The sequence below is a fragment of the Peromyscus leucopus genome, chromosome 16_21, assembly GCF_004664715.2.
Source record: "Peromyscus leucopus breed LL Stock chromosome 16_21, UCI_PerLeu_2.1, whole genome shotgun sequence".
NCBI classification, from domain to species: Eukaryota; Metazoa; Chordata; class Mammalia; order Rodentia; family Cricetidae; genus Peromyscus; species Peromyscus leucopus.
Window position 1 is genome coordinate 25,461,892 of NC_051084.1, and position 26,592 is coordinate 25,488,483.

At 48.4% G+C, this 26,592-nt stretch overlaps 1 protein-coding gene across 1 annotated transcript in view; it reads right to left on the reverse strand.

The window, feature by feature from the left end:
• Window positions 1–26,592, reverse strand: part of Ccdc6 (coiled-coil domain containing 6) — a 100,533-nt gene that overhangs the window by 36,021 nt on the left and 37,920 nt on the right. The window contains 2 exon segments of the mRNA XM_028877252.2: window positions 2,625–2,753; window positions 15,436–15,585. Coding sequence (XP_028733085.1) covers window positions 2,625–2,753; window positions 15,436–15,585 — 279 coding nt within the window.

Consider the following 26,592-nt stretch of genomic DNA (forward strand, 5'->3'; position numbering starts at 1 on the left):
AGGTACACAGAGCGGCTCAGGGGATGCCGTAGAGGCCCCACTGTGGCTCACAAGGAACCAGAACATCCCTCCCCAACGCTGGTTAAGATGACCCGCAGTGTAAAAAGACGCAGTTTAGTTCTTCACACTTGACCACCCAGACCCACCCACACGGAACTCGAGAGAAATGTTAGGCAATGTTACATCTCTCCACTTTAATGAAAATACAATCTTGACAATGCCTCACCTCAGATTCCCTTCCACCAAGAGGCGCACTCTGCTGGAGACCCTTTCCTAGTCAGATGCAAGCTCATAGACAGAATGTACACCTTGGGCTGTTACTTAAGCCTGCAAAGTATCTAGACCCTGAAAGACAGTGCGTTCCACCATCCATGCTCCAGGCTAGCCTTCACACCCCTTTGTACGTTTCCTCTGAGATGGATACATTCCATCCTACAGCACAGTTCCTGAAGCAGGAAGGTAAACAACTCAAAATAGCTTCATGAAGCCCCTGAAACTCACTAGACTTACTGGGCCCCTCCCTGCCCGAGTCAGCAATAAAAACCTAGAGTCCCTCACCTCTGACTCCAGGAACCAAAGCTGCAAAGAAGACTTGAGGCCAGACCGGCTGGCTGCCCGGAAGCGGCAGGAACCGGCCCACCTGCCTAGGAGAGGTCTGGACTCAATCTGCTGAACATGCCTGCAGGCTGTGCAGTGTGCTCCAGGTTTCTAGCTTTGGTGAGCTGTCACCTGTGCTGGGGAAGGCCTTGGGGATAAGAGCTGTCTCTGAGTCATTTCTGCTCCTATAATAACCCCTCACCCACATCCCTGTCAGCAATCTCATTAAAACTCACTGGTTCACCAGGCTGGACTTTGGTGGTATCCATATCTTGCCTGTTGTGAGGTCCCTACCTGGGGTAAGTAGACATGTATGTTGTGTCTCCCCTGGAAAACTGCTGGCACCGGACAGGACACCCATTCCCTACCTCATGCCAGCTTACTTCCTCCACCTTGTGGCCACAACTGACAGCCGGGGACGAGGGTCACAGCTTATGAACACAGACCAGGCAGAGGCTGCCGAAAATACCAGCTAGCAACACGGTAACATCCCAGCACAGTTCACGCAGTACCGAGACTGTGAGACTCTAACTGGGCTGCCTGGGTGTCCCTCGGTGAAACGGTCTAGATGCCTGGGACCTGGATCCCGGATTAAGACACAAATCCTTGGAGGTTTACCTGGCTGGGCTGTTTACCATCACAGCAATGGAAAACACTGGAACAAAATGGTTTAAAACTGGGGAAACAAGTCTTCTAAAACTTAGATATCACATCTACCCTGGAAAGGTGATGAACAGAAATAGAGTGCTCTTAGGTACAGTTAGGAAACAACCAGCCCTTGGAAACCCAATCTGACATAGAAAGGGTGAGGACCTTTTTAAAGGAACCATTCAGCCCCACAAAACCCAGGGGCCATCGGTCCCTTCCTTGGATACCTTTGGGCAGGGCTCTATGTAAGTAACAAGAAAAAGAAAAGTCACTGTTGGCTGGAAACGCCTCTCACTCCCCAGCCTGGCTCCAACTCGGGCAACTGTTAACAACCAGAGTTAGAGAGTGATGGGCCAACGGGTCAGCACAGGGATGGACAAACAGAAAAGACGTAGGCTACGAGAGGGATCGGAGTGCTAGCCCGAGAGGTGTAGCCAAATCATTATATAGTGTTCAGCATCTGTAAGACAAGAGCTGGGATGTCTTATCCTACCCGGCTCAGCTTTGTGTGGAAGGCCAGAGCCCCCCCACCACACACACACATACCGTGAACGGCCTTTTAGAAGGTGTCTTGGGGAACACACACACACACACACACACACACACACACACACACACACCATGAACGGCCTTTTAGAAGGTGTCTTAGGGAAATGTCATTTCGGGCTGCCGAGCGAGAAAAGACACCCAAGGTCCCAGTGCCAGGGTCACGGCAGCCTGAACGGAAGGATGGCGGCTGCCACAGCCGTGTATGACTTGAGTAGAAGGACCAGTGTGTGCTTCTAAGGCCAGCTCTGGAATGGGCACCCACCCCAGCCTGTCAGACACGCGGATGGGTCCAGTTATACCAGCGTTCCCTGTTTTCTTTGCTAACGGAGACCTGGGGCTCAGAGAAGTGAGCACAGTTCATCAGGGCCATCCTACCCAGGATGAGCCAGTCAAGTCTACCACTCCTTTATCTGTCTTCACAAGGCTAGCCGAGCGGAGCCTGTTCCTGCAAGAGGGCTAGAATTGTGGGAAGATGTCCATCGTTTCTGCTGAACCACTCCTGAAAGCAGCTTTTGGTCCCCACAAGCCTGCCGTAGGACTGACCCAGAAACCGTCCTGGCGTTAGAACCTTCCTCTCTACTTCACAGAAAAGGAACCTGATGTTTCCCCTGCTGTAAATCAGGAGCTCACCGCAGTGTTTGTGACTAAAGTGAGCGAGCGAGCGTGTGAGAGAATGAACAGGGACTCTGGAAACTCACCGACGCTTGCTGTGGGGAGGGAGGGAAGAGCTGGAAGGAGTCTCCCTCTCCTCCTACTCCACCCCCCCCTCAACACCCCCACCCCCCCACCAAGGTAGGCTTAAAGAGAAAGCCTGGGGAGCCGGGGCTCACCTGCTCTAAGGTGAGCTGCTTGGAGATGGTATCATTCTCCAGCTTCTTAATCTTCTTCATCAGCTTGTTGACCTGAAACTCCTGTTCCTGCTCCAGATGCTGCTCCAGCTCCGCTTTCTCATGCTGCAGCTGGAAGAGAAGAACATGGGTGTGGGCCCCGAGCAACTCCAACGCCATAATGCAAATCCGGGCTTCCGAAGGCTGCACCACTAGGAAGCCGCTCGATCACACACACAACAAGGGTGCCCGCCTGTGCTCACACGCGCACGACTGGTAGCTGCTTCCATGTGTACGCCGGGCATCATCCAAAGAGCACATACTAAACCACAATTAAACACGGTTAGCTATTCTAAAAGAGTTCAGTGGATGTCTCTGCGGGGAGGAATTGGGAATTCGAAGAAGAGAAGGGAGAGGCACTTGAGAACGCGTACTGCCATCTCTCTAAGTTATACATCATGGGCGGAAAGACTAAAGGACTTTGGGCACACACATGCCAATAGCACGTGGAGGTCAAAGGGTAACTTTCAAGAGAAGGTGAGCTCTCCTCTTCTGCCCTGGAGACTTGGGACTGAACTGACGTCATCGTCGTCGTCGTCATTGGGCTTTTGTGACAAATGCCTTTGCCCACCCTGCTCAGCCATCTCACCAGCCCGAGGAATTTTCCATGTAGAAACTGCACACTGCCAGTCATCAAATTAACTGTAAGCTACTCAGATTTGCATCACGACTGTAGAAGGAGATGTCACAATCCAAAAATACACTTAGCAAATTATTCAGAATTATGCGATTTCCCAAGGTGCGCGTAAGCTGGTGTTGGCAAAAATCAGCAACATTAGTTTTCTTTGCATAATGAAATCATCCATCACACCTCCTACGTCTTGCTAAAGAACCCAGGGCGTGGGGGGTGGGGGAAGGAACAGGGAGGAACCTCAGATACGCAATTAAAAGTTAAAGCTATGGTGTTACAAGTAAAAATTTTACGTAATTTTTTTAAATACAAACCAACCTTCAAAACCCACAGGGGAGGCCAGAGTGCTCACGAATAACCAGCCATGATGTCCGGCACTCTGGGTGGGCGGGGTCAATGAGACAGGGACAGTCAGCCCTCTGCTTCAGAACCCTGGAGAAGCTAAGCAAAGGCTGCTGGGAACAATGAAGTACACCAAGTTGAACTCTCGCTGAACAGTGTGTTCTGCCTGAGCAGTGGGGCCCAACACAGTCACCTCCATTTTTATACAGAACACAACAGCTCACCAAACAAGAGTCCGGAACCACAGCCTGCTCCTGACCCCATCCCCCAGCAAACCCAAGACAGGCCAGGAAGGCTGCCTTCAGACTCTGCCGCCAGCTGTGCCTAGAGACATGTTTGGTACTTGGAGAGTCAAATGATGAAATCCAAGAAAAATTAGGCTGGCCACTCTTCCTCAGGAGGGCACAGTGGGTGACTGGGAGACCCCGGCCAGGACACCACACACTCACATCTGGCAGGATTTCTGCTGCTTAGGAAGTGCACACTCTGTTTAAAAGCAACTTTCAACCTGAGGTCATCTTCCGCCATGGGAAGCGTTAACTGAAACAGCTGCCGTATCATCTCCAAAAGCAAGCTAAGCTGGTCACCCTTGCAGGGACCCAGAAGGATAACGGAAAGCAGATGTGAGGGGATGCTTACAGGGGTAAACCTATTCTTAGCTCCTTCTTGAAAACTCAGGTTCTGCAAGACCATGCAGTCATGAAAACTACACGAACAGACGGAGCCCCGGGAAGAGACTCTGAGCGTCGGACCCTGGACAATAAGCAAGGTGTTCACCAAATACGGCCATTCCACACCTGTGTGGTTGGAGGTATGGTGGTGGCGGTAGGTAAACCCACTGTTAAGATGTCCCCGTGCCTTGAAACAGACTAGCGACATTAGGCAAGAGGCACTTAAGTCTTAAACCCTTTAATCTGTTTGCATAAAGGTGTTTCTAAATACATCCAACGTATTTTTCAACGGCAGACATTTTATTAGCTAAAAATGGCTCCTTTAATTTTTCTTTCCTTTTTTTTTTTTTTTAAAGAGTACTATTGATTCTGCCCCAGGTAAATTAAAACAATAAAGAATGGAATCTAACACGGCGGGAAAGCTTCTGGCCTAACCAGCATCATCTGTCAGAGAATGTTAATCCGAGAACAGAGAGGCTCCGGCTGATGGCAAGAAGTCATATTTAGACAGATGTTCGGCTGCTGTCAATAACCAGTGAGGCATTTCCCTTAAAAGACTGCACGGTGAACTTGGAACCAAGGCTGTAAAGGCTCTGCGTCTTCTGTTTCCTCAAGAGCCATGTCCTCAGGAAAACTGGATGCTAAAGCTGTCATTACTAGGACAGGGTCCCCAGGTTCCCCTAACCACCTGGAAGCTACCAAGCTACCCCAAACCCAGAGGCTCCTGGAGATTCACAGCTGTTCTTGTCCCCCAAGGAGAAAACAGAGTCAGCAGCCCTCTGCGGCTTCCTCTGCCACCTCTCAGGTGACAGGTGATTCAAGGCAGCGCATGGAGCTTCTGAGCAGAGGAAACCAAAAATAGGGTTCAAAGAGAGGAGCACAGGGATGTCCTACACCCCCACAGGGATGGGATGAGGTTTAAGATGAAGGGGGGACAGGGAGGGAGGTGGAGCGGGGGAGAAGGAGGGAACAGGGAGGGGGAGAGGTGTGCGTGGGGGAGGGCTGGCAGTAATGTTCAAAGGACTACACAGTTTGCTGCAGATAGTCTGCCTGAGATAAAAATGAAAAAATTATCCGTTTCAGGCAGATTCAGGCTGAGTACCCTTAACCTGAAAGTCCCAAACGCTTCAAAAATCTGAAACTATCTGAGCACCGAGAAAACCCCACAGGTAGTAAGTGTCACACCTGCCTTCATGTCAGGATAAAACTAAGAGGACACTCAACCCCAGAACCATATCCAGGCTGGGTGCAATGCTCACACTGTATGATGGACATTCAGTGAATTTTGTGTTTTCAGACTCGAGTCCCCTTGTCCATTAGGAATAAACAGACAACCCAAACTCCTAAAATACCTGAAATTCCCTACAATGTGTGTCTCAAGCATTTCAGAAGAGACCCTCAACCTACCCTCACCTTAATTCAAGCCATCCTGGACTCGAATGGACACCCCGACTCCACCTGCTGGTTCAAACCACAGCTCATGACACTACAAACCCTCCAGAGAACCCTAGTGGAGGCAGATCGGAGACACGTCACCAGAAATTAGCTCCTCTCTGCTCTATCTCCAATACGGGTGAAACCCTCAAATACATCCTTTAAACTCCGAATCTCATCAGAGCCCTTCACACACTGCTAGTAAGGTCTCCGAGTCTTAACGAAAACTAAAGTAAACTTGAGCAAAGTAAGCAAGCAAACTCTCCGACGTGCCTGAAATCAACCGCCGGTGTTTCCTTAATGCATCTCTACTGCTAAATGCTTCCCGGGATGAAAAGAGTCGTTCTGAAAATTAAAGAGCTTAGGGGCTGAAGATGGCCCATAACGGCCCTTACAGAGGGCAAGAGCTCTGTCCCCAGCACCCACATGATGGCTCATAGCCAATTCTAACTCCAGCTCCAGAGGGATCTGATGCCCTGTTCTGACCTCCCCAGGTTATGCACGCACGTGATGCACATACATACACACTCAGGTGTGTGCATACATATGCATGAAATAATGTTTTGAAATCAAGGGTTTAAGCACACTCTCTAGGAGGTCATCTCAATGATTATGGAGTAACTTATAATAATAACAGTTATGGTGTATACTGTTAATACTGACAACAGCAAATCTATGAAACTAGAATCACGTCACACAGTAAGACGTTCACCTAGCAGGTTTCACTTTAAGACAGGATCCCAGTTGCTCAGGGGAACACGTAAACCTCCTGCCTCCGCCTCTTGAGGAGCTGGGATGACAAGCCTACAGAACCAGATGACCTTGTGCTCTCAAAAGCATTTGCTACGACGGGGAGGAGCCACGGGTGCCCACAAGGTGTCCCTTGCCAGGTCCCAGGCTGCACGGCAATGCTGTGGGTCTTACTGATGCGCTCTCACCAGTATCTGAGGGCCACCCCAGGACCCAGCTTCCTCAAGGAGACCCGAGGCACCCCTCTCAACAGCCTCTTGGTGTACAACTCCCTGCTCCCCCCGTCCCAATATCCTCAGATGACTGACTGATGGCTCAGATGGCCACAGCCACCTGCACGGGACCAGGTAAAACCTACCACAGGACAGCCACTGGAATTAGTCGCTGGACTGTCATTCACCTAGTCCTTGAGAAAATATCTCAAAATGTCTGAGAACATTCATCATCCCTCAGGAACCAATTGTACATCCCTCGACTGAGAGGCAACTCAGATGCACACCGTGAGCCCTGGGATCACCGCTAGGGTCTGAGCGCGCTCTGACTTCAAGTCAGAATTCCATTCGATTCTAATTCAGAGCGTGCTCTGATTTCCAACCCTTGACACTGCTGGTCCCGACCTTCTTGAGCTCAACGGCTCCCTCATGTCTCTCTCTGTCCTCCACCACATCAATTCAGCTTCTGCCAGGGCTGTCATACGCCCTCTATGATGCAGTCCAGCTGAGGTCTTACTACCTTACATGAGATTATGCCAGTGGATATCCCCAGATCCACTGACGACCATGGATCTGAGTCTTCAGCAGATCTGGATCAGCAGAAGTCTTGGTCAGGGTTTGTATTGCTGTGATGAAACACCATGACCAAATAACTTAGGGAGAAAAGGGTTTATTCGGCTTACACTTCCATATTGCTATTTATCACTGAGGGAAGTCAGGACAAGAACTCAAGCAGGGCAGGAACCTGGAGGCCGGAGCTGATGCAGAGGCCATGGAGGGGTGTTGCTTACTGGATTGCTCCATATGGTTTGCTCAGTCTGCTTTCTTATAGAACCCAGGACTACCAGCCTGGGAATGGCACTACCCACAATGTGCTGGGCCCTCCCCCATCTATAGTTAATTAAGAAAACACCTTACAGGCATGCCTACAGCCTGATCTTATGGAGGCGTTTTCTCAATGGAGGTTCCCTCCTCTCAGATGACTATAGTTGGTGTCAACTTGGCATAAATCTGGCCAGCACAGCAAGCAAGCCCTGATAATCCAGTGTCCTCTTCAATACTCTAAAATAACTGCCTATTAGCTGCAAATCAAGTCCAAAGACATTTCCATAACATTCAAGTCCTTCTGTAATCTAGTCCAGTCAGCTGCTGGGCTTTCCTCCATGCTTAGTACAAGTAACAGCATGAGGTTCACCCCAAAGCAGAAATGGATGGGCCTGAATAAGGGAGCGGCTGTGGAGATAAACCTTGGGCTACGGAGATGGTTCAGTGGGTGAAGCCCCTGCCATGTAAGCTTGAGGACGCTGTTGGCCCAGCACCCATGTACAATGTTGGCTGAGATGTTGGCATGCTTATAATACCAGAGCTTGGGGGGTGGGGAGGGAGACAAGCAGATCCCAGATGCTCACTCACTGGCCCACTGAAGAGATGAATTAGAGAGCTCTAGGTTCAGAGAGAAATAAAGTGGGCTGAGAAGATGGCTCCTCGATGAAACAATCTCCAGAACCCACGGAAGACCACCAGGTGTGAGCATGCATCTGCAATCTCAGGGCTCCTAAGAGAGGCGGGAGGCAGAGGTAGGAGAACCCCAGAAGCTCTGTGTATAGGGAACTGTGACCCCATGCAGTGCACAGGACAGAAACTTGCCGTCACAGGCTGGCAGGCAGCCAGCCAGAAGCCTTGCAGGTAAAGGGAAATGCAGGGTTTCCAGCCAAGGTCTCTGGCTTCAAACGCTCTGCCCTTGGCCTTGACGTAAGCGGCGGCCGCCCACACTGTACTGCCCTTAGGGGTAGGGACCAGGACTCTTTACTCCAGAATCTCCCGAGAAAACTCACACAGTGGCTGGATGAATGACGGCACCCACACTCTGTGGGCACTGTCTGCCCTAGACTAGGCCTCGGGATGAGTGAAAACAACTCGCTCGGTATGTACCAAGGACACCATAATGAGCATACCAAATCCATACCAAGAACAAAGCTGTGATGGTGTCGAAGTTCGACTACACCCCAGGAGGCTGCAGAATGCAACTAGTGCCTGCTACTGTCCTCTCAAGAGCCCTCACCCAAGTCGACACATCCAGGCTCCCCAAAGCCCCGCATGCCTCTCCCTCACCATACCCCATCCCCAAGGCCCTCAAACCCCCTTTCTCACGGCAGTCACGTCCCCACATCCTTTTATTTCCTTTTCTTTGACTGTCCACATTTAGATACAGCTTTGCCTGCTTTTGTGTTGTTTTGAACCGTTTGTTAAAATGTTAAATGTACTTGTGATAGGTCAAACCGCGGCTCTTACGTTCACCGCGTTGAATGTCCAACTCAATGAGTATGCCATGTTCATTCTTTGGTGGTCCCAGACACTGAGTTATTTCCAGCTGGTGGTTATTAGGAATGATAAGACAACAGAACCTCTTCTCCAGGGGTGGTGTCGACGCGCAGACAGGGTGACCCCGAGGGACGAGTGTGGCTGCCGCATCATCGGGAGTCAAGATTTCCAGCTTCCTTAGGAAATGCAAATCTCTTCCAAAGATGCCACAGTTCCGCTTCTCTCTGAGCAGCGGGTGCATGGTAAGCTGTTAGCACTTTTGCTGGAGTTCTGTACTTTCTCACTGGTGTCCTGGCCATTCAGCTATCTACCAACAAGAGCAGCTTGGTCAAATTCTCTGTCATTTCTCCTCCTGACTGTGTCTGCGTGTGTCTCTGTCTCTGTCTCTCTCTCTGTCTCTCTCTCTCTCTCTATCTCAGGACTACAGTTCCACATTGGCTGTGTGTGTCACAGGCACCTGGTCTCTCTCTCTGGCTTCCCTTGCACCCTCCTCCTCAAGCAATCTCCTGTGGCGTCTTTGACCCTCAGGGCACATCTCCTAGGGATGGTGCTGATTGCTATAGAGATAACTAGCTCCTAACGACAGTACCTCCAGCCTGACTTATCGTCACTAGCCAGGATGTCTCCACTGAGCCAGGGCCTCTGTCCAAAGGCCTGTTTTCTCCATCTAGAGTCTAGACATCTCTACTGAGTTTCCAGCCGTCTACATCAACCTACTCCGCCGGCTGCTTTCCCACTTTGAATGATGGGAACTGCTTTTCCAGCCACAGAGGCCCACACCTGTAGGTCTCCTGTGATCCTCTTTTGTTTGAAAGAGGTTCCCATTGATGGCTAAAGTTCATTCCGTCAAGTCAACCACCTATCAAGACACAAGATGCACACTTCCAACTAGAAATACAATGCTCCCCTCCCTCTCATAAATCCAGCAAGCTTTTGCCCTGGCTTTACCTAACGATTTTTATTTTCCTTTAACCTTTATTTTCCTTGCTATCAGAATACTCTATCTCATATTTTACGTCAAAGTCAAGACAGAAGCTTCTGACCCCTTACCATTTTTCCAGACTGACTACTAACTCACTTAAGGACGAACTGTGTGTGTGAACACTCGCGTGCAGACTTTCAGAGAAACGTGGCAATGTTGGGGCTTTCCATCTCTTTTTTGAATGTGCATGGGTGCTTTGCCAGCATGTATGTCTCATACACCACACGTGTTCAGTGCCCATAGAGGCTAGAAGAGAGTTGGAGCCCCTGGAACTGGAATCATAGATGGTTAAGGCACAGTGTGGGTGCTGGGAATCGAACCCGGGTCCTCTGGAATTGCAGCCAGTGTTCTCAAGCATGGAGCCATCTCGCCAGGCGCTAGGCAATGTTTTGTCACTGAAGAGCTTTATCGTTTTCTCTTGTCCTCATACTGATCCCGTTCTACTGAGAGCTGCCCCGGCATGCTATTTACTGGAGCATTTGGATTTATGCTTTGGCCACCGGTGGGTCTGTGGCATTTCAAATGCAGTTTAAGCAATCTGGCAGCTCCCTGCAGCTGTTTTATGAATGGAACTTATTTGCTCCATGAAAGGAAATGAAAACCAGACAGAGATGAGAGTCTGGTAATTGGGAATGAGAAGCAAGTAGAAAAACAAACCTTCCGACTGTTTTGATAGCTATAATGTAAAAGCAATCTCGCTCGGTCAGTATTCTCTCCAAACACCACTGGCCACAAGGACCACAGGTCCAGCCAATCTAACGAAAAACATATAGCAAGGTCTCTTCACCTCCCCCACAGGAGGCCAAGTTGTCATCTGAATGGATGCCAAGGCATTCTTGACCTTGGTGACCCTGAAATTAACAAAACAGTTTCTTATTATCACTACGTCATGTGATTTTGCTGCCTGCACAAACTATAAAATAAGTTACCACCTTTGTGGAAATGGCAGGAAATGACCTCAAATCCTAGTGTGCGTCTTTGAAAATGAAGGTCTGGGAGTCTCCGCTCGCTTCCAGTGAAGTGAGCTACAGACACACCAGGCATAGCACTTAGGGGGTTCTGGGAAAAATACGTCCAATCTGGTGGTCCCGAAATGAAACAAAACTTCTCCGTCAGTGAGAAGGCGGGGGCAAGTTTCTTTTCTATGGCTGAGACAAAGCCCCACGACCAAGGCAACGTATCAAAGGAAGCCTTTGGTTGGTCTTGCGTGGTCACCAAATGGCGTGGCGGCAGGAACAGCCACAGGGAGGAGGCAGAGGGGGAGCGAACTTGAAATGGCACAAGTCTCAAAGCATGTCCCCAGCGGCATACTTCCTCCAGCAAGACCATCCCTCCTCATCCTACCTCAGCAGGCGGCAACTGAGAATCAAGGACTCAGACATACAGGAGACTATGGGGGCCATTCACGCCAACCATCACAGCAAGGGCAGGTAGGCAATCAAGAACTGGGTACCGCCCATGTTTTTATTCCCCTGTGAGAGACGGAAGGATGCTATTGCTGCTGCATGGCACCAGTCTGAAGCACTGGCCATCATCCTCTGCATGATGCGCATCAGAGGCACCGGCTGGCAATCTCCTGGTGCTAGGGGCTTTACTGCCAGTTCTGCATGAAACTTCCTTCCGTGTTTCTGCAGATGCTAGAAAACTAACTGAACTACTATAATTCTAGAAGGCAATCTAACCTTGGGGGCCAAGCCGGTAACAAAAATGGCACCCGAGAGGCTGGAGAGAGAACAGCTCCAGCAGTTATGGGTACCCACTGCTGTTTGCAGAGGACCTGAGTTCAATTCCCAGCCCCCACATCGGGCAGCTCACAATCATCTGTAACTCTAGCTCCAAGGGGATCCAATGATCCAATGCCCTCTTTTGGCCTCAGCAGGCATTGCACTCACATATACACATAATTTAAAAATAGAATTGATGTCTCAGCAGAATAAAGTATAGTCATTTCTATTCTAGCTAGAATGACAGCATTTCCCTCTGGGCCAGATCCAACTTCAAATGCAAATCAAAACCAGACCATGAACCTATTGGTTGTTTTAAGGTAAGCAAACAAAACTGGAGTAGATTTTAAAAACTGAGGAATATAGGAAATCCAGCATTCCTTATTATCCTCAATTATTCTATGGTGAAAGACTGGGACCCTGAGTATTTGTTGACTTTTTGTAGTCCATTTTGCAGAGAGGAATGAAGACAAATATCAGAAACAGGGTAACAACTACCCCTCAACCCAACAACTTGCCTCCAAAGGTAATAAATTAATAAATAGATAATAGACTGCATGCTTAGCCCCGAGCCTAGTTACTGCTAACATTTTGGAGAACTGCTTTTGGGGCTTCTAACATACGTGTCACCTCTCGGTCTGAGTTTGTTCATTAAAAACATATTTATTTATTTTACAAATAATGATGATGTTGCCTTCTCTGAGAGATTGCAGAGCAGAGCTTCACTGTGTGCTATCCTTCCAAAGTGCCTACTCGTTCAGGTCAGTCTTTCAAGTAGCCGGTCCCACAATCTGGGCTCAGGAAACCCACAATCTGGGCTCAGGAAAACACGTGTTTCTTAGAATAAAGTTTCCATACGACAGAAAAGCATGCAGGGAGAAGAGCTACACGCTGCAGGCCTGGGGGTGCTGTGTGGTTTGCTTTACTGAGGATTCAGCATATCTGCTTCCCGGACTGGTAGTCTGAAGGGCCCCTCATCTACAGTTACATGAACTTGATTTTGTTTTTTTTTGTTTTTTTTTTTTTTTTTGGCTTTTCGAGACAGGGTTTCTCTGTGTAGCTTTGCGCCTTTCCTGGAGCTCACTTGGTAGCCCAGGCTGGCCTCGAACTCACAGAGATCCGCCTGGCTCTGCCTCCCAAGTGCTGGGATTAAAGGCGTGCGCCACCAACGCCCAGCTTGATTTTGTTTTTAATGGCATCTCAGGGGGCAGGTGTGACCATGGCGCTCGCTCCCTTCAATCCCTGGAGGCAGAGGCAGCCAAATCTCCATGGGGCCTGAGCTATTACATCTCTGGTTCTCAGGAATCCCTTTGAAATATATAGTAAGGAAACGTCCAATCACGACAGAGAAACTACACTGTCCTATAAATAGATGCCCAATGGCCTTTGGGTGCTAAGCACTGTCACGGAGAACAGATCGGTCGCCACCTGTCTGTCTGTGGCACCTACAACACAGTCCCTCTTAGCAAGCTTTTTATTTCAAAACATCGTAAACAGAAGCAAACACCTCGAAAGCCATATTAAAGCAATTACACAATTGGAAAAGCCTATTGGCATCAATTACCCTAAAAATCTTCCAGATGGGAAAACTTTTTCCACACTGGATGGTTCAGAGTTTATAGAGTCTCCGACAAAGGACCAGTTGAATCCATTGAGGAAATGTGCACCAGGAGCCTGGAGAGTGAGGATCCAACACCAGACAGTGCTCTCCTGGAGTTATGAATCCTCCAACTGGCCAACCACGGAGGCAGGTTCTTGGCATGCGTATGCCTGGTGGATTACTCGCTGTGATGAAATACTTCGTTCATGGTTTGAGGGTGTGTGTCCATCATACCCAAGGGTGTGGCAGTGAGGGTGTGTGTGTGTGTGTGTGTGTGTGTGTGTGTGTGTGTGTGTGTGTGTGTCCGTCCATCAAACTAAAGGGTGTGGCAGTGAGGGTGTGTATGTCCATCACACCCAAGGGTGTGGCAGTGAGGGTGTGTGTGTGTGTGTCCATCACACCCAAGGGTGTGGCAGTGAGGGTGTGTGTGTGTGTGTGTGTGTGTGTGTGTGTGTGTGTGTGTGTGTCCATCACACCGAAGGGTGTGGCAGTGAAAGTGTGAAGCGGCTAGTCCTGCTGCATCCTCAGGCAGGGAAGGATGAACGTTGGTGCTCAGCTCACTTTCTCCTTCTTAGATAGGCCAGGACCCAGCCCATGGGGATGGTGCCATCCAAACAGGGCAAGTCTTCCTCCTCGGTTAAACCCGTCTGGAAATGCCCTCACAGTATAAATCCTATCAAGTTTTCAAGTGAAACCAACCATTACAGCAGAGAGCTAACAGAATGGGTTTATAAAGCTGTAAAATGAGCCCCACTTGAAGATAAGTCAGAGATGCCCACCTTCAATCAACATGCCTTCAAAATTCCAAGACCCAGAAGACAATGAGGCAATATGGTTCATCAGTTAAAAGAGTTTCGATTTGAAAACATCCTGGAGATGGAGGGCAGTGACATCGTCAGGTGCTAATGTATGTACCGCCACTGAATTATACCCTCAAAAACAAACTACAGGTTCACCACATTTCAGCAAGTGAACAACTAACAACCACCTAGAGGTCGAAACGCCAAGCCAAAATTTATGAGAAACTGTCTAGGAACATGTTAACCATCCCTACATCCAACAGCGAGAGTTTGGCCGTGTGTTCTGAGACACTCTGTACCGTGATCGAGATGGACATGAGACGCAGTCACATGAAGTCTCAGACTACACACTACTTGGGGGGACGGGGGAATTAGTTTAGTGTATCATACAGTTCAAACACTAATTTATTTTCTTTAGAAAGAAAAATTGGGGGTGTGGCTTTAGGTTTCTAATATATGCATATTTAGATTGAAGGATTATGGAAACAGTCTCTCCAGGGTGGAGCTGAATTCATAAAAAACACTGGAAGAACACACCTGAAGTCCAGTCACCACTTTCTTCTGCACGTGGCTCTTAACATTTTTCCTTTTTTTTTTTTTTTTTTTACGTCTTATTTGAAGGGGATCCGTGTCAACTGGAAAGGCTGTGATCAGTGAGTGGGAAAGCCAATCACACAAACAACACAGCCCCTCGGCCCCGAGGTGAATCTCTACAGAGAAAACAATCTCACTGGCTGGGTTTTAACTGCTTTGAGAAATCACTTCGGCCAAACCCTAGCAACAATGTGAGCTCCGTAAGAGAGGGGGCTTCTCAAGCACTGTTAAATGAAGACGACAGTCTGATGCAGTCAGTAACTCACCACGCACCCACTAGAACACGGCCTCACTTCATAGGCACATACGTGGGTGCAGAAGACCCACCCACCTGACTGCAGGAGGGAGATGTCTGTGACCCAACAGCAGAGCAGAAAGGAGTCTTGCGGTAGATTGTCGAGTCCCATGTTTCCACACCGCTACCTAGCTGCAGCCTGGCTTGTGCTTACCTGGCGATCACGGGCAGTCTCGTGAAGACTCACGCAAAACACTCCCGCCTTCCTGTGCAGGTGGGCTCCAGAGCCAACTGTCTGAAGGATCCAGACCCCAGCATTTTTAAATCAAAGAACTAAAGTGGACAATCGCATGGGCACATATTAAGATGAAACACTCTAAAGCCATTTCCCCCCCCCCAGGAGAGTGGGAGGAGGAGGCAAGCGTGTGGGGTAGGAAAGGTCACAGGGACCATTTACCTGCATCAGCTTCCGCGAGAGCTCGTTGGTGAGAAATTCCTCTTCTTTCTCATAATTCACAGCGAGGGTTTCTTTCTCCTTCTGCAAGGCCTGGATCTTCTTGAATAAAGTGTTACTGATGAATTCTTCTTCCTGCTCAGCCCTGGCTTGCTGTTTCGAAGAATTAAAAGAACAAAACAAAAACACGTGGTGAGGACACAGAGAATTTCCCAAATGTTAACACAGCTCCCCTTTCTAGAGGCGCCTATCTTAACGAGGGCTCTGTTTTCAACCGGGAACCTTCGGCCCCCCTATACACACAGCCAAGGAATTCAGCAGTGGCTCTAGGTACAACTTCACACTAGGAGCCAGAGGGCCTCTTTAGGCTATGCATGATCCTTCTTACAAGTGACGGTTCAAATTATCAAAGGCCGGATCTCATGACGTCTTCGCACCTGAACACGTAAAGTCCCTCCTGACAGGACCCAGCCGGTGCCGTACACACCTGACTAGTGAACGCTCCCTCCATGCCACCACCTCGAATGAACTGAGGCACATCTGTGTGTTTGTGGAACTGTTACAGAGGAGAGGTACTGAGCCCTCGAGAGTACTTTTATCATGAGGTACTAAAAGTGCCTACAGGCCGATGGGAAGACCAGAGAGAAGTTTCACGTTCTACTTTCTTTCCGCACTAGGAACTGTAGGGTGGAAGGTGGGGTGATTGATTGCCAAAGCAGGCATTCCTGAGTTGAAAACACACTGGAAACACTGAACCAAAAGGGGGCCAAGCATAACGCAGTGGGTGACAACATTCTTCTCTGAGTTACCTCTCATCTCCCAAAAAGCTTTACTAAACAGCAAAAAGCTTTACTAAACAGGAAAACCCCTTACAGAAAGAAGGGGGTTCAACTCTATCCAAAGTAAAAGACACCAACATTTTTATATATTTAGTCCACATACATTCCTCGAAGTTGTTTACTTTTTCAATTTTGAGATTTTTATTTTATGTGTATGGGTATTTGCCTGGGTGGATGTTTGTGCACCGTGTGTGTGCAGTCCTGTGGAAGCCAGAGGCAGTATTGGATCCCGAGGACCAGAATTATAGGCGACTGTAAACTACTGTGTGGGTGCTGGGAATCAACCCAAGATCCCCTGGATGAGCAATCAGTGCTCCTAACTGCTGAACCATCTCTCCCAGCCCTGCCCTTTATTATTTTAAATAGATATTTTAATTCTATTGTTGGCATTTACAAGTGGAAAGCACACAGCCAAGTCCGGGGAGAGAGAAATGCATAAATTCTACGCCTCTGCTGACACCAGACAACCAGAAGGACAGGGAAAAGGGAGGAGGCTGTCTTGACATTAAGCAGCCACTACCTTTATCATGAAAGGGCTGTACAACTCTTCCACGTCCACTGCCACCTCGATACCAGCTTCCCCAACATACACCGAGATCCTCAAGGCTTCTGTGGCAGCACAGCCCTGGTTCATCATCCTCCTAGTAACCCTAGAAAACTGCCAAATACACTCGCGACACACGGACTGAAATCCAGAACTACACAAAAGCTGGGCCCCCGGAGACAGGTCAGTACCACAGAATCGAGCCACAAAGAGCATATCCACTAGCTATAAAGTTCACGGACAGCCAAGGTCACCAGAAGCAGTCTTCAAGTCCCCTGGGAGTTGGTTCCCTTCCCTGCCTCTAACTTCACCAGCCCTTGGCATGATCCCACCCTCCCCGTTACAGTCAAGAGAAAGAGGTGTGAACTCAACCTTTTTTCTTCCAGAAACTTCAAGATCCCCTACTCACACGATTGGCAAGAATCCCAAGTATTTAGCTAGCTAATCTATCTATCTAAACCCGCGATCTACCCGAGCTACTTGCTTTTCTGGTTCTGACCAGCCCGGTCCAATTCTGACTATTCTAAATGTCATGGGAGAGAAAAGACAGGGGGGATCTGCCCAGCTGGCGGAGCTGCTGCTGGGATTGGCTCTCAGAAGGGTTATCCACCGCTTCCGCACGATCACACATGATCTTAAATGAGTGGCAGTTTCCTCACAAGCAGTAAAGGAGGCTCCAGCCAGGCAGGGCAGGCCACCTCCTCCTTTGCATGGGGCCTACAGGGAACGGCGAGACGTTTCCAGCTTTTCCAGCGTATACTTCTGGCACGGGAGACCAACCTCCAGCCTTCATCTGTTAAGTTCCTTCCATCTCATCATTTCACATCAAGTTAAAGGGATGGCAGGCTGCAGTGTCTTTTAAACAAGAACTTTAAAGACAGGTAAGGGCTTGTGGCTGCCAAAGCGCAGGGAATGGCCACTGCTGTGCCCGGGCTGCTCACAAAGCTGAGGGGAGCATCTTGGAACTAGGTGGCATGGGCAGTTCTTCTGAACACACTAGCAGCCATCAAAATACACATTCAAAAAGGGTGAATTGTATCCTTTTTATATTATTAAAAAAAGGACTCCGCTAATTAACAAAGCACGTTTTACAGGGCTGTGTTTTTCTACACAGTTCTTCTCAGGCAAAGGGGCACATTTTTAAGGAGCTGCTGTGGAGTTCCCTTCCCAACTGACCCACCACAGGGGTGGGAAGCTGGGTATGTGGCAAGCAAAAAAAAAAAAAAAAAAAAAAAATCGCCATTTGAGAGTAGACATTCATTTCTTGGCAAAGCCCATTAGTAGAAAATGCTACTCTGAAACCCCGAGTAACAATAATCACCATGTTGAAGACTATCTGAAGTTGGGCGTCCTGGTGCGTACCTGCAATCCCAGCATTTGGGAGGCTGAAGCAGGATTACAGTGAGTTCAAAGCCAGCCTGAGTTACACAGCCAAGGTGCTGTCTCAAAAGCCCAGTGGGGCTCCCAGAGCTTATGAAAAACCCCTTCAGCTATGGCTTCCTGGCAGTTCTGAGTTCTAGCTGGGGCCATCTGATTGGCACAGGTTATGTCAGGCATGAGTTGATAATTGAAGACAAGCGGTAAGATGTATTCAACACTGCCCTGGAGAACAATGTTCCGAGAAAATCTGACATGGCATCCGGCGTCCTGCTGGTGTCCTGACAATATGGGAACACCTGATCACTACAGAAGCCACACATCACAGAAAAGCATCCTACGTCCACCGGATCCTCCAGCAGGCTTTCACCCCCAGTGTGCAGTATCACCTCAACTTTACATCCCGAACTTAAAACAGGCCCTTGTATTTAATCTGTACACAGTCATCTTTGCAATGCATTCCCCCTGAGAGGTCAGGAAGGAGGCAGAGAGAAAGCAGAGAAAGACCAAAGAGGAAGCCGGGGTGGTCCCAAGACACCAACAAGTTGACAGAGAGAGAGATAAATCAGGTTCCTTGTGAAATCTCATCCTGGAGTTACATCAGCTATCTCCCCTGTTAGCTGAAATATTTAAAAATCTCAGTGCCCCTAAGCACATCTCAGTTCAAAAATCCAACCTGCATCTCCAAGCTGAACAAACAAATCCAGGTTTATCTATCTCTCTGTGAAGTCTCCAACCAAAATGTAAACAAGCATATTAGGAACTCAGAGAAGAAAGTTTTATTGTTCTGAGGATTTGGAGACCCGAAGATGAGGGAAAACATACTATTCTGTTTTCATATCCAATACGAATCTAGCTGCTTTGAAATGAGGACATCTGAGCAATCAGGCAAGGACTAGTATCTCTGCAACACGCTGGGCTCCTTCCACTAGTGAGCACGCCTCAGTCTATCAATGTGAAAACGGACCGTACAACCTCTCCATCATCTTTTTTTTTTGGAGACAGGGTTTCTCTGGGTAGCTTTGCTGCCTGTCCTGGATCTCTCTCTCTGTAGACCAGGCAGGCCTTGAACTCACAGAGATCCACCTGGCTCTGCCTCCTGAGTGCTGGGATTAAAGGCGTGTGCCACCACCGCCCAGCCCTTCCTTTTCTTATCCTACAAAATACAATTCCAATATAACAGAAGGCGAATAAAAACAAAGGGAGAGATGTATCAACTGCTTAGGAAAAGCAAGCAAGAAGCAACCCTTGGATGGGATCTTCCCGAGTCACCACATTAGTGCCTACCATGATGGGCCATCATCCTCAGCCTGTTACTCATGGCATTCTGGAAAATTCCAGAACTATCTACGATAGCATTCACTGCTGATGAGGACATCCAAGTGCCTGAATGAACCAGAACCATGAAGGTTGATATAACATCTGTAGGGCTCAATAAAAGGCGAACTATTTTCCCAAAGCATGAAAGTCCAGGCAAACATGCCCTTGACCACCACAGCTTCAGTAGAGGAAAGGTCAAGTGATGACCGACTGAACTCATGGCACCGACTTAAAAATATTATCTTGACATTGGCTAGTGATCAAGTTATCAAGCGTCTTAGTTATCAAGAATTATGAACTGTCAATGCTTAGGAATTCAGACAGGATCCATTGACTACTGTAATCATTTAAATTTATGACTATACTTGTATGTATTACTCTAATTATTTAAAAAAAATATTATTCTGGGACTGGAGGGATGGCTTAGCGGTTAAGAGCACTGGTTGCAGCCAGGAGGTGGCACACACCTTTAATCCCAGCACTCGGGAGGCACAGCCAGGCGGATCTCTGTGAGTTCGAGGCCAGCCTGGTCTACAGAGTGAGTTCCAGGAAAGGCACCAAAACTACACAGAGAAACCCTGTCTGGAAAAACAAAACAAACAACAAAAAAAAAGCACTGGTTGCTCTTTCAGAGGACCTGGGTTCGACTCCTAGAGCCCACATATTGACTTACAATTCCATCTGTAACTCCACTTCCAGAGTGTCCAATAACTTAGCATACATGAACTCAAATAATAATAATAATAATAATAATAATAATAATAATAATAATAAAAAACATTTACATTGCTATTGTGCTGTCTAGTCACTGATGATCTAAATTTAGCCTTGGGGGAGGGGCACTTGTGCCCTGTCAAACACGTCCAGGTCAGAGGAAGACTTGGTGGGAGTCCACCGTGTCAGTCTTGGCAGCACGATCCGCCCCCCCCTCCCTTCCCTTGAGCTACTTTGCCATCCCCAGATCTAAATTCGAAAAAGCTTAAAATCTTCTTCAGCAGTTGGGGAATTGGGGAAGGGACTGAATTTGAGGCAAGCCTGGGCTACATAGTGAGTTCTAGGCTATCCTGGGCTACAGAGTCTGACTTTATCTCAGGGAAAAAAAAAACAAAAAAAAAAACAACCCCACCATACCCAAAAATCAGTTTGATATCTGGCATCTGGCAACATATTGTTAGGGCAACAAGAACCACCCAACATATTGCCAGGCAACTGGGTCAAACCGCATTCTTTCTAAACTGTTATTTGCAAGGTGCAGCCTGCATGTATTGACTGCTCCGGCAGATGCTCAGAACTGAACAGGATCCCTCGAGACAGCCAGCTGGCAGGTCTTATGGGATTAGCTTACACACTGGTTATACCAATAGGTTTATCAACACAAACCACTTTGCTGCAGGAATCTGTTTAAGGAAGGCGGCGGTGCCACCAACCACAAGCCAGATGTACCACTGTTCCAATGTTCCAATGTAAGGCTCAAGGAGAAGGGTTCCCACTCTACACCTGAGAATTACGATTCCTCACCTGGCTGTACCAGCTGGCGCATGCTCCCTCCCCATCCTGCACACCAGTCCGCAGCAAAAGCAACTGACAGATTAAAGCAGTTACTAATTCTATCCCAGGATGGACACACACATACACACACACACACACACACACACACACACACACACACACACAGGGAAAGACAGACAGACAGATGGACGGAGACAGAGAGAGAGACAGACTAACTGCCTTGCAGACTCTTCATGAACAGTGCCTACAGTACCACCGTGCGCAGACTCTATCCCAGACCACGGTCATAAGACTGTAGGACAGGAAGACAAGCAATGCCCACGTCTGCTTTCTAGATAACAAGAACTCTGAGATACTGAGGTTAAAGGGAACCTAACAGTCACCAAGTTTATCAGCCTGTGGTGCCTGTCAAGTGAGAGAGGCTAGTGCCCCCACCACCACCACCACCACCATCACCACCACCACCACGGGCACAGGATAGACACATATTCTCCTGTGCACAAGCTGCTGCGTGTGAGAAGAACCCAGCTCTTAACACATACATCTCACCCTAGCATATGAATTCAACACCACCGAATCCACAAGTGAGTCAAGATGAAACTCTTGCTTACCTGTCTGGGTACATCACAAGGCTATGAACCGGACTGGCCTAACAGATCAGTGGCAAACAGACCACACTTTGAGGGAGGCTCCTATTCAACATGAAACCCTAGGGGCAGGCTACCTGCTTCACAAAATGGGGATGTGGGTGGCCACTTCTGTGTGGCCCCAGGGGGCCAGGGCTCCTTCAAGGCATTGTTTTCTCCCTTGTTAAATGAAAATGTCACCTCCCTCTGAGGTCTTGTGAAGACACACTGAAATAATTGGGCTGGGCTGGCGAGGAGATGGCTAAGCAGGTCAAACACTTGCCATACAACCCTCAGGACTGGGGTCTGGAAGCCCAGCACCCACATAAAAAGCTGACCACACTGGTATCTGCTGGAGTCTGAGACAAGAGGATTCTTGGGACTTTCCTGTCTCACCAATTGATGACATTCATGTTCAGGGAGACACTGTCTCCAAAAAAAAAAAAAAAAAAGGTGGGCTGGGCGGCGGTGGCACATGCCTTTAATCCCAGCACTGTGAGTTCGAGGCCAGCCTGGGCTACAGAGTGAGATCGAGGACAGGCACCAAAACTACACAGAGAAAAATCCAGTCTCAGCAAACCAAAAAAGGTGGATCTGGGCCTGGTGGCACACACCTCTAAAACCCAGCACTCAAGAGGAAGAGGCAAGTGGATCTTTGAACTAGAGGCCAGACAGGTCTACACTGCCCGTTTCTAGGCCAGCCATGGTTGCATAATGAGACCCCTATCTTAACAGACAAAGTGGGCCATGATTAAGAAAGGCACCTGACACCTGGCCTCCACGCCATGTGCACAAGTGAGTGTGTGAGCACACGTGCACACACTTCACATAGAGAGCTCACCACAGTACCTCCGTTTTCTTGGAAAAACAAAAAGGTTCCCAAACAAAACTCATACGCGAGTGTTCACAGAAGCATCGTTCCAAAGCACCGTTCGTGAAGGCCAAGAAGAAGAAACTACCTTAAATGTCCATCTACAGAATGCCATCCCATCGCCAAGAAAGAGGTCACGACCCATACTACAAGGTCAACCTTGAAGGTGTGAGACCCAGGGAAGAAGTCAGTCAGTCATAAAAGGCCACCTGCTGCAGGATGCCACATCAAGAGCAAGCACATCTAGAGACAGAAAGAACCAGAGCTGACTCCAGCAGGGTGGGGAGGAACGAGCACTAATGGGGGGCAACTCTTTGGGGTGATGGAGTGTTAAATACTGTTTAACAGGATGAGCACAGTAGCGTAGACTATTCACATGCCCTGCACACACCCTAGTAACTGACACTGGAATGGACGGCATACTCTGCTTTCCTGACCCCCGCCCCCCAAATTCTGTGCTTGACCTGAAGTGCTACCCCCCTCCATGACCTGGGCAAAGAACCACCTGCGGGGCAAGCAGGTATCTCTGTCCTGCCCAAGACACACACGAGACTTGAGGCAGAGTTTTGGTAGCAGAGGAAGAAAGGGGCAGATACACCGGAAAGACCCTGTCTCCGTGGCTGCACCTCCTAATGCTCCCTGAGGAACTGAGTGAGAGCCACCCTCAGCCTCCATGGGGTGCCCAGCCATGAGGGACAACCGACCACGATCCACAGCTCTCCCCAGACATGGCAGGCCAGGGACACAAAGACTCCCAGAGCTTAGAAGACGGAACATGAGGATGGGAGCGTGGGTACCACAGGCCCGGAGAACAGGGTGACAGAAGCCCTCAGCTGGACCAATCTACAGCCCTCAGGACAAGGAAGGAAATAGTCCCAGCAAAGCCCAGCAGCCGGCCTAGCTGCTGAGTAGATAGATTCAGCCGGAACTGAATGCCCAAACAGAGGAGGTGGTACGTTATGAACATGCTGACTTCGGTTCAGGCACAATGCTTACCATTCTCTCAGGAATGACAAAAATCAGAAAAATGCAAGCACAAAAAAAAAAAAAAAAAAAAAAAAAAATCAAGGGGTCAAACTATCAATAGGAGAGATTTGGATGTGATCTTCCAGATACAGGAACTCAGGGTTTTAAAGCAGTCAAAACAGACTGCTGAAGGACCCGGCAGAAGAGGCTGGGAACGGGGATCTCAGCAGACAGAAGAACACTGAAATTCTGAAGGAATACTAGGGACAATTTCCCGGAATCAGAACCAAGGAGCTTTTCCGCGGGGTCATCCCACTGGGGGTGAGGTATGATCAGGGACAGGAGACCCCAAAAGCATCCCTCGAGCATGGGCACCCGATCTACCTTCGCCGTGGCAAAGCGGGCTCTATTACTATGAAAAAAGAAACTTTCCAGAGGGAAAATGGTCACAGCAGGCCGCACTGCCTACCTTCTGAATGACCAACCCTTCAAAGAGTCACAATCATCCCCACAAGCGATTAAGAAGGTACAAATGAAGACCACCACCTGTACGCTCTAGACCGGTGAAAAATTAAGAGGTTAGATAAAAATCAAATTTTGATGAGAACAAAGAGCCATGGGAATTCTCCATGCAGTACAGCTGGCAGTGTGAAACGGTCCAGATGTTCTGAAAACGGAATGTTGTTATTCTCTCCAGGGTACCAAGTCCACTCCGGATGTCTGCCTAGGGGGAAAAAAAAAATCTTGTCCTGTTCATCAAGAGATAGCTTCTTCCTGCACATGAATACCACGAGCACCACAAATACCTAGTCAGAACAGAACCGGTGGATTCAAAGGAACTGGAAGGCTATGAAGTCCAAACACACAGCTAAATACATCGTGAACCAATCTAAGAAACAGCACTCAATCAACAAAGCTTCAGGAGAAAAACACAGAATACAGGATGAACTGGCTGGTGAGGGGGCTAGAGAGAGGGCTCAGCAGTCAAGAGGCCTTTGGACTCTTGCAGAAGGTCCCAAGCTCGGCACCTAGCAGGTAGGTCAGATGGTTCCCAACGGCCTCTAACCCAGCTCTGGGAGATCTGAGGGAAGCCGCTCTTTTGTCCTCTCCATGCACTGCAATCATATGTGCACATACGCACACTTGCGCACACGCACACACACACACACACACTTAAAGAGATAAAAATAGATTTTGAAAAGTTACTGGCTTAGGTACACCCTTGTGAAATGAGGGGTGGGTGGATGGCAGCGGGGTGCTTCCAGGTCTGCGGGAGCCAGCCTGGCTTGCGGACCTGGGCAATCCAGTTCTTCTCGAAACTTGCGCATGTCTCACAGTCCGTTTATTTTGTCTGAGTAAACTACTACATAATAAAAACGCCAGCCAAAAGTTATATAGCCATGGTGGAGAGGCACTTCCCCGTCAGTACTGAGACATATTATAACGTGAATAAATCTCCAAAACAATAAAGGGCACAACAGAAGCCTAACAGAAAAGACCACACATTAGAGACCCGAGGATCTGGCTTAACGGACAGAAAGATCTGTTATTACGTACTGAAAACAGCAAAAGACCCACAGGTAGACAGAGGACTAGGCGGGAATAAGGGGAAAAGCTGAGGGGAAAGCGCCAAGGGAAAGTCAAGGGTGAATATAAATTATCTAAATGCATTTCAGATGAGTGTGTAAAAATGTCTAATAACTAATATATGCAGTCTTAGGGTTAGGGCTATGATAAAACGCCATGACCAACAAGCAAGTGGAGAGGGAAAGATTTATTTGCCTTACACATCCTTATAACTGTTCATCATCCAAAAAAGTCAGATCGGGAACTCCAAACAGGCCAGGAACCTAGAGGGGGGCTCCTTACTGGCTTGCTCAGCCTGCTTTCTTCTAGAACTCAGGACCTCCAGCCCAGAGGTGGCTCAACCCACAGCGGGCTGGACCCTCCCCCATCAGTCACTAAGAAAATGCCTTACAGGCTTGTCTATAGTCCAGTCTCACGGAGTCTCATCTTCACTGAGGTTCTCTCCTCTCAGATGGCTTTAGCTTGTGTGAAGGTGACATAAAACTATCCCGCACACATGCTAATAAATAACTTAAAAAAAAAAAAAAACAACGAAACCTGTCAGTGTATTTATTCTAATTCCCTCTTTGTCGTGGTGATAAACACCTGGATCAAAAGCACCTTAGGAGAGGGAAGGGTATGTTTTACCTCCAGTTCTAGGTCACGGTCTAACACAGAGGGCAGGCAGGGCAGAAACTGAAGCAGAGTCTATGGGAAGGGCTGCTCACGGGCTCAGCTTGGCTCCTTTTCTTGCACTGCCCAGGACCACCTGCCCAGGGGATGATGCTGCCCACAGTGGGCTGGGCACTCGGCATCACGTAACTGTCAGGCTAATCCTCCACAGACAGACATGTCAACAGGCTCCTCTGATCTGGGCAATCCCTCACCTGAGACCCTTTCTCAGGTGACTCTCAACTGTATCAAATGATAATTAAGCTAACTAGGACAATACTAAAAACAACCATGGACCCATACACATTTAATACACAAATTTTCATTCCACTCACACAAAAAAAGGAAATAGCTCACATAACATGTCTGTGGTATTGTGTTCCCCAAAATATTGTGCATGCTAATAAACTTATGTGGGGTCAGAGACAGAACAGCCACAATATTAAATATAAAGGATAGGCAGTGGTAGCACACGCCTTTAATCCTAGCATTCCGGAGGGAGAAATCCATCTGGGATCTCTGTGAGTTCAAGGCCACATTGGAAAGAGCCAGGCATGGTAACACATGCCTTTAATCCCAGGGAGTGAGCCTTTAATCCAAGGGAGTGTTGGTGGAAAGCAGAAAGGTATATAAAGCGTGAGGATCAGAAACTAGAAGCATTTGGCTGGTTAAGCTTTTAGGTTTTGAGCAGCAATTCAGCTGAGAGCCATTGGGATGAGGACACAGAAGCTTCCAGTCTGAGGAAACAAGACCAGCTGAGAAGTTGGCCAGGTGAGGTTAGCTGTGGCTTGTTCTGTCTCTCTGACCTTCCAGTGTTCACCCCAATACCTGGCTCAGGTTTGATTTTATTAATAAGAACTTTTAAGATTC